The sequence below is a fragment of the Zingiber officinale genome, chromosome 1B, assembly GCF_018446385.1.
Source record: "Zingiber officinale cultivar Zhangliang chromosome 1B, Zo_v1.1, whole genome shotgun sequence".
Lineage (NCBI taxonomy): Eukaryota > Viridiplantae > Streptophyta > Magnoliopsida > Zingiberales > Zingiberaceae > Zingiber > Zingiber officinale.
In genome coordinates, this window is record NC_055986.1 from 91627772 (window position 1) to 91636564 (window position 8793).

General features: G+C 37.2%; 1 protein-coding gene across 1 annotated transcript; it reads right to left on the reverse strand.

Moving 5' to 3' along the window:
* Positions 1 to 1127: 1127 nt before the first annotated feature.
* On the reverse strand, positions 1128 to 4439 carry LOC121969675 (cold-regulated 413 plasma membrane protein 2-like). The gene is made up of 4 exons (XM_042519895.1): positions 4196 to 4439; positions 3007 to 3114; positions 2255 to 2325; positions 1128 to 1507 (listed from the first exon to the last, which is right to left on the reverse strand). Exons 1-4 carry the CDS (start codon positions 4420 to 4422, stop codon positions 1257 to 1259), a joined length of 657 nt encoding a protein of 218 aa, XP_042375829.1. The 5' UTR covers positions 4423 to 4439; the 3' UTR covers positions 1128 to 1256.
* Positions 4440 to 8793: the final 4354 nt, after the last annotated feature.

Consider the following 8793-nt stretch of genomic DNA (forward strand, 5'->3'; position numbering starts at 1 on the left):
GCAATATTGATTAAGATTTCTATTTTTATATGTTTTTATGTTTTTTTTGTATTATTACATGTACTCTTCATTTGGAAAAAAATATGTTTGTTCCTAAGTTATGAATGTGTTTATTATTAATTGGTAGTATTTTTTTTAGTTTTAAATATAAACTAAAAATAAATAAAAGATTATAAACATATAAAAAAATTATTGAAAAAAATAAAACTGATAAAATATTAATAAAGAAATTGATTAAAAAAATAAAATTTAAAAAAATCAATTGAAAAATATAAGTATTATGAAAAAAATAATAAATTAAATTAATTAAAAAATAAAAATTAAATAAAATTTATATAAAATTGAAAAATAAAGTATTGATAAAAAATAATAAATTAAATTAATTAAAAAATAAAACTAAATAAAATTAAAAATATAATTGTATGAGAGTTATTTTTAAATAAAATTAATTAAAAAAATTAAAACTAAATGAGAATTAAATGAAATAAAAAAAAACAAACAAAGAAGAAGGCTACATGCGTCTTTTGACAGGTAGAGAGGGGGGAGTTGGAGGGGTGTGCGTTGACGGGGAAGCACCTCTCTTTAAATATTTAAATGCACCTAAGTAGGACATCTCTTACCAATTACCATCATCATTCCCTTGCATTATAATTCTCACTATTTATCCTTTATGTACTAGACAAAGTAAAATATATATATATATATATATATATATATATATATATATATATATAATTGACATACATTTTACTTAGGGAAATATTATGCCTAAAGAATATTTATATATTTTTATAATAATATAATATTATCCACTTTAACCTAATCCTCAATTTGATTCAAAGTCATCTCACATAATATCTAATTCGTATCATGACTCTGATACCAGTGAACCTCAACAGAAGGATACATATTAAAATGATACGTATATATACTTAATCTTATTTGTGTTCCTATAAAAAAAAATTAATTGAATCACAGTAATCCATGAAAACCACAGCGAGATCAATTATTAAAAGATGTTGTAAGGCACAATATACTGAAACAAATACCGAATTGACTGGAAAAATTATCGTAGTGGTATTTTGTGATTAACTATATATGAACACCAGTTTAACTAACCAGACAAATATATAAAATTAAACTTTATTAGTTGACTAAGAGTTCACTGAGATCAATCACCACCTTACAAACAAGAAACAGTCTTACAACGCCAGAAAATGAAATGGCCTTAAAGATCATAATGGCAATAGGAACGCCTACAATTGAAGGATTAAGGCCCACACCGGGTAGACAAAGAGAAGAATGATGCCTAAGCTGTTTGAGATGCCATGGCTCTTGGTGAATGAGTTCCTGAAGCCACCCGATGCTCGGATGTGTTGCTGAAGCAGGTAACAACCAATGATGAGGCATATGAAGAGGCCCGCGACATGGCCTCTTATGGTGTTGGCAAAGAATCCAGGGGCAACCACCACGAGAAGGATCAGTGCGCCGGGCATCTCCAGCCAGTCTACACGGTGAGAAAAAAGTGATCAGGTCTGAGCCATGGTTTAAATGATACTAGATAAAAATGAGAACAGGATTCAAGATGCAGAACAACATAAATTTACAATTCTATAAATTTTGTTTACTTTTGCCTTTGCCCTAAGGAGCAGTTCATCATCTGTTAAATTCTGTTTCCTTCCATTTGCATATCGTGATTGAGATGACATTTCGCCTACTCGACCGCATACAAGGAACTCGGGAAGATACCAAATTTTGGTTGTTTCAAATTTTTGGTAGTTTGAATTGCATTTAATACCAAAATAGCAATCATAGATGGATCGTTTGTCTAGATTTACAGGACTGCATTGGATACCAAAATAGAATCAACAACAAATAGGAACCCTAAATGGATTGTTTGTCCAGATTCTTACATTTAATTTACAAGATTAGGATGGTTTTTAGGGAATGAACGAAAAGCCAATCAATATTAATTTCTAATACATCTAAGTTAATGCAATGGTAATAAGCAATTAAGCAAAACTATGTGTAGCAGAGAGAATGTAAGCAAAACTATAGCATATGAATGTAGTGAGCCTTTCTTTGAAAATGGGAATATTTTTGGCTCAGTTAAGCATGTATGTTGTGTTTGATTAGTCGACTCAGAATGTGGAAATATAGATGCAAGAATGCAAGTTGCATTAGCAACACTGGAGAGATCACATACCGATGCAAGAATGCAAGTTGCATTAGCAACACTGGAGAGAACACATACCAGGGAAGTGTCGTGGAAAGAAAAGGCGCAAAACTACAGCAATAAATGCAACCCACTTCCCGAATTCCCCTCTGTGAAATATTGCAAAGATAAAGCAATACAAAGAACAGAAAAAATAGACAACAAGTAACCAATATGAAGTCCCAATATCATGTCTATCCAAAAAACTGGAAAACACAAAACAAAGACAATTTGAGGCCGTGATGAAGGGATTTCCTATGACCATCTGAAATTTCAAATTTTCCTAACATGATGGGTCAGAATAATCACTGCTTTGTTCATGAGCACCGAGAAGCTAACATTAATCTTGGTCAGCTTAAAAAGCCTAAAGCCTAAAGCCTAAAAAAAAAATCTTCAAAATCTTTAACAGTTGCTTCAATCTAGCTAAATGAAATTGCTTGCATATTGGTTTGATTGTCAAACTTGCTCATGAACATTTGAGTTATTTTTCATATGTACAATAAGACACGGCTGAAATAGAAAAAAAATCAAGGACTAAAATGTTCTTAAATTACTAAATGAAAATAATTAGTGAATGCATCAGTAAAATTATTAGTCAATTTATCAGTCAACATATCTTATATCTGATTCTGTTTTGTACGTTACCTCTTAACTCTAATGAGAGTTAAATTCTTCAACATCGTCAAAAGGAAACCAGAGCCTGAATTCAACTTTTTTCAATATGGAATAAATGCAACAAAGACAATATTTGCAATGTCATAGTAATGTTTACTTAATTCCCTAGTGCTCACCTCAGAAATGAAAATATAACTGATGGAAGGCTCAAGAAGATATATGGAATTAAAAGTGAAGTCAACATGTTTGTCCTCCAATTAGTGCGATCCAGTATCAACAAATATCTGCACAAGAAACAAAAATGAAGATCGTTTAAGCTGAAAGGCGTGTATTGGGAGAAAACACTTTACCGGTAGAGAGTAGAGACAATTATGGTTTATAACTACTAAGTCACTAAATAACGTAGTAGTCTAAAACTCAGAATCGAGGAAACGTCTGACTAAATAAACTCGGCTCCCTCAATACACAATCTACAATCATTTAGGAGAAAGGATATTGCTATATATCTAGTATATACCACAGCTTAGGAGTTAGGACTAAGAAAGAGACTGTTCTTGTAGGTGATTAGATATCATACTCATCCTTGAATAGCTTATCAAGTGCTTTCCTAACAGATGTCATAGCAAAAGAGATGCCACAACCTAAAGTTGACTGAATCCATCGTAGTAACATGCTCAATTTAAAAAATAATAATAAAAAAAATCCCAAAATTCGCGCTAGCATCAGATTTTAAGCCGCACAGGTAAACAAAGATCAGCTATCAAATACTAAAGAAATTCAGAGAATATTCTTATGCGTCTTTAATGATATAAGGAACGGATCCATCATTCTGACTGGAAGGGGATCTCATTTGGCATCCGTATGAAAAAACTTAAATATGGAATGTTTGTGAGTGACCAAATCGTTGTAGCAGTCCCACGGCCTCTGTCACTTTTCATAACGTAAAAGAAACCACCATAATGATGGCTTTAGTTCGCCGGCCAAAGTTATGGTAAAAAAGAAAAGAAAAGAAAGAGAAATCAAAATACGGAAGGCAAAGCACTCATCGGCGCCTTTAGAAACGACTGAACAAGTAAGATGCGTGATCCAGACAGACGACGAATTTCTCTATGGCTTCAAGATCAAGCAATCAGAGGTCGAACCAAGCCAAAAAAAAAAAAAATTGTCTTTTCGGTTCTCACTCACTCATTCTATTAAAAAAAAGTCATAAAATAAAACAAAAATCCGTAGATCACATCATTTACATCACTTTTTTTTTTTTTGTTAAAAAAAAAAGAACTCTGACATGTTCGAGGAAGAATCGAGATTGAGGGATATAAAAGACGGGAAACAAATTAAGAATAGATGGTATCGAAGGGGACTAACATGGCGGCGAAGAAAGCGAGGAACTTGAGGAAGCCGGTGCCGAAGCCGCTACCCAGCATTAGGGCATGGTTGGCGAGCTTCCGGGCGGCGACGCCGAGCTCCTTCAGATCCGACTGGATCAGGTCTTCTCCGACGCTGGCGGAGTAGTCCGTCTTCATTTTCAGGTAAGCACTCTTCACCATTAACACTCTCTGCCTCTCTCTCTCGGTCCCTTGGGTATTCCCCATCCATCGATGAGGCGGTTCTATATAAGATCAGAAGAAAGGAGGAAAGACAGAAAGGTCCGAAAGCGACGTGGGACACGTGGAATCCGCAAGAGACGCATTAAGCTACCTGACGGCATCACATAGTTGGCAATTTTCCAAAAGAGCCCCTTGTTTTCACAATCTTTAATACACACCTCATAATTTATAACTATCAAATATTCTAAACCTATTTTTTTTTTCAAATTTTTATATGAAATCATAAATTTTTTATTTCAAGGCATGAAAAAATTGAATATTCAAACTTCCAAGTGTAAAAAATATATTTTACAAATTAGCTTGTCATTTTATTTTTTTTATTGTATAAATTAGTTTTAATCAGGTGAAAATCATAAATTTATCTCCTAAACAAGCTGTGGGACTCATAAATTTAGAAATGCTGACAATTTTTAAATTATTGATTATTTTCTAAAATAAAATTATAAAATAAATTTTTTAGAATGGATGACGTTCTTTTCAATTGTCTACGTAAGTGCTACTTCGTGTATCATTTTGAACCATTAACTAATAAAAATGAGAAAAAAATATTTTATATATATATAAATTTAATCAAAGCAATAAGAATAAGAGATCGGAGAATCCCAGACTTTCTTTAGTAAATTTTTTTTTATAATGATGGGGATTTGAGCCCGTCACTCATTATTTAAACTCTTTTAAAATTATTTTGTCGAGTTGTCCCAAGAAAGGACAAATTTTCTGAAACATACAACTCACTTTCATTTTTTTTATATAAATATATGGAATTTTCATTTATCAATTTTGCATAAAAAAAATATAACTTAATTTAAACATTTCGATCTGAAAAGTTAATCGAATCGAATTCATTTAATTTCGATTCGAAAGCAAATTGAATTTTTTGGTCCGGTGTCAGTGTTATAATTCGGTTTGCAATTGCTGATTGAAAGTTACATGTAAATAAATTAACTGAAAGCTAATTAACATTTAGTTCCCAAGAATCTTAATCGAATTAATTTTCTTGAACTAAATTTGATATTTGTACTAAAAAGTGCAAAAATTAAAAGGGTTCCTATTTTTTCCGAATAATTATCAAAGAGCGTTTTTTTTTAATCAAAGACACCCCCACCTCATCAGCAACCTAGCAACATGTGTAATTACTCAACTATTCCCCTAATATCCAGTACCATCAACTAATTATATGAACACGATAAGTCTCAATGTGGTGGTGTTGGCCCTGAGACGAATTAACGGAGACGTTGGGGGCGAGTGTATTTACCTTTTATCATCATGATAAATCCTAATGTAGTAGCTACGAATTATAGTTGTCATAATATTTGTAGTGGTTATGATTTTATACTGGCTACGGTAGTTATAGCAGCTGCAATTCATAGTTGTTGATCCTGTCCAGAAGCTGATAAGACGGAACGACTAGAATGATATAGTTGAAATGTTGACTGAATTACCATGACCCACAGGAGGGAGAGTGTGATGAGCTATTTTCTATGTTGACTGAGTCGTCTGAAGGTCTCTGGTCAACGCTACCTGCAGACAGTGACCGAACTGTCCCAGTCTCTAACACCTCGATGCTCAAGACAGATCCCACGAATATATAAGGAATATAGGATAATGGAAGAATAATGAAATGAATAAAGAATGAGTACGGTGACGTACCCTGACCCAGGGGAACGCTCTCTAGTGGATCGGTGAGCTGGTCGCGACCCTGCTCGAGTCGTCATGACCTGAAATAGTAGATGAATGTGAGTCAGCTGAGGAGCTAGATCGGGGGTGCCGATCCGGAGTCGAGCGCGACATGGATCCGAAAGGTGGCATGCAGGTGTTGGATCGAAAGAACGCTAGAGGGGGGTGAATAGCGATCGTCGAAAATCGATAATTAAATCGAGTACGTAGCGGAAGAGAAAAATAAGGACAACGCTAACAATCAAGTTTTATTTGGTTCGGAACCTTTGTCGACTCCTACTCCAAAGCCCACACTCGTCGAGTGCTTTCGTTGGGTAATCCACTAATGGTTTGCAAGAAGGGTTACACGATAAGTACAAGAACTATAATATCAAATTACCGACAACAAGGGAAATAAAAATCAGAGTCGTAGGTTGTCGGAGAATCTTCACAATGTCACAGAAGCGTCTTTAGAGCAGTGCACAAGAAGGCTAATCCTGTCCGAGTGCTGAGTCGACAGACGTTGGGGACGTGGCGCTCTCGTTGACGGCGTACGATCCTCTGACTGGTGTGAGCCTCTGATGGAAACCTACAAGCACAAAATCGAGTCGGGAAGGGGTTCCTGACGACGACCCTCAGACGCTCAAGTCAGGCAACAGCGAGATGAAGTAGAAGCAGAGTAACGATATTATAGCTGCAGTGAAGAATCGCGTATACCTTCGTCGAAGTCTGGGGGTCCTTATATATAGGATCCCTGGGGACGCGTGCACGCTTCCCCGAGGCATGTGTTGGGACCGAAAAGTAGCTAGAGGGGGGGTGTGAATAGCTCGTCGCGTGCTAGATGCTCGTCGTTGCTTGTTTCTTCGAAGATGTGAAGCGGAAAATACAGAAACAAATCACACAACGCTAACAAGGTTGGTTTACTTGGTATCCACCTCACAAGAGGTGACTAGTCCAAGGATCCACACCTACTCACGCACCCTCCACTAATAAAAACCTCCTTTTCGGTAACTACCGAAGGCGGAGAAGCCCTACAAGACTCTCAGTACAAAAGAAAGGGAAGGGATACAAGAATACAAGCACAAGCTTATAATAAGCGTAGAAAACCCTAACCCTAACTTTTCTCCTTGCCTTTGATCCGCCTCTTGACTTGGAAAACCTCCAAGATCCTTCAAGAACTGGCGATCTGAGCTTTGAGAGCGCTGTGGAGGAGCTGGCTAGAGATCTGAGATGAATCAGGGAAGAAGTGCTGAAGGAGACGCCCGTCTGCAGCTCAAATACGACGCAACGGTCGGATCCCGATCGATTCGAAAACTCCCAATCGATCGGGGAGGCTTTGGATCGATTCACGGATCGATCCAGAGCGCCTCTGTGCCCTGGAAAAACGCCTGGATCGATCCACAGATTGATCCAGCGCTTATCGCACGAAGCAGCAGCGTCCCAATCAATCGGCTGATTAATTGGGACCTCTGGATCGATCCACTGATCGATTCAGAGGCTCTCTGTTTGCTAGGAAAGGCCTGGATCGATCCACTGATCGATCCAGCTCTTGGTTTTTGCCCAAAACCAAGTCCCAAGCCTCTCAAACCAACATCCGGTCAACCTTGACCTGTTGGTACATCATACCTAGCATCTGGTCACTCCCTTGACCTGCCAGAACTCCCCACCAAGTGTCCGGTCAATCCCTTTGACCCACTTGGACTTTTCTCTTCGTACCAAGTATCCAGTCAATCATTTGACCTACTTGGACTTCCCAACACCAGATGTTTGATCATCCTTGATCCATCTGGATTTTCCCTTGCCTGGCTTCACTCACCAGGACTTTCACCTAGCTTTACTCACCAGGATTTCCATCTGCCTAGCTTCACTCACTAGGACTTTCACCTGGCTTCACTCACCATGATTTCCTTCTGCCTAGCTTCACTCACTAGGACACTCACTAGGACTTTCACCTGGCTTCACTCACCAGGATTTCCTTCTGCCTAGCTTCACTCACTAGGACTTTCACCTGGCTTCACTCACTAGGACTTTCCAGTCAGGTATCCGGTCACTTTTGACCTACTTGACTCTTCTTCATTCACACTGATCAGTCCCTGATCAGAATCTCCCCATATGAACAACTGCACCTGCATTATCCATGTGTCTACATGTATTGTCAAACATCGAAACTATGACCAAGACTCAAGCTTGGTCAAGCCAGTCAACCTTGACCTAAGGGATATTGCACCAACAATCTCCCCCTTTTTGATGTTTGACAATACCTTTAAGTTAGGACTACTCTGAGTTAAGCTAATCCCACAGCCTTAACTCTCTTCATGCCAAAGTATGAATGTTGGTTCCCTTCATTCTCCCCCTATGACCTCCCCCATAGGTAATGAAGGCCTAACTTAAACCACACATTCTCCCCCTATTGGCACACATCAAACAACCACTATCTCTCCCTCTGAAGAGATACTCATCATTGGTTACAACTTCACTCGTTGAACCTTTATCCTTTTTTAAACTCTCCCCCTGAAGAGTTTCTCAAGGTCGTGATCAACATCATAATGAAGGTCTCATACCCTTCATTTTCCCTACATTTGAAATACTACTTGAAATAATGAGGATATCCACTCCCCATTTCAAGTTCAAATGCTCATTCATGAGCATTTTCCGAAAAGAAGGTTAACCACCTTCCAAGGTTCATGAAATTTTTTTTTT

Excerpts from the sequence above, each read along its gene's own strand:
- LOC121969675 (XM_042519895.1), bottom strand. The coding sequence starts at position 4,422 with ATGGGGAATACCCAAGGGACCGAGAGAGAGAGGCAGAGAGTGTTAATG. Across the intron at positions 3,115-4,195 it reads CTCGCTTTCTTCGCCGCCAT|ATATTTGTTGATACTGGATC; the intron begins GTTAGTCCCCTT and ends TTTCTTGTGCAG. Across the intron at positions 1,508-2,254 it reads CTTTCCACGACACTTCCCTG|ACTGGCTGGAGATGCCCGGC; the intron begins GTATGTGTTCTC and ends CTCACCGTGTAG.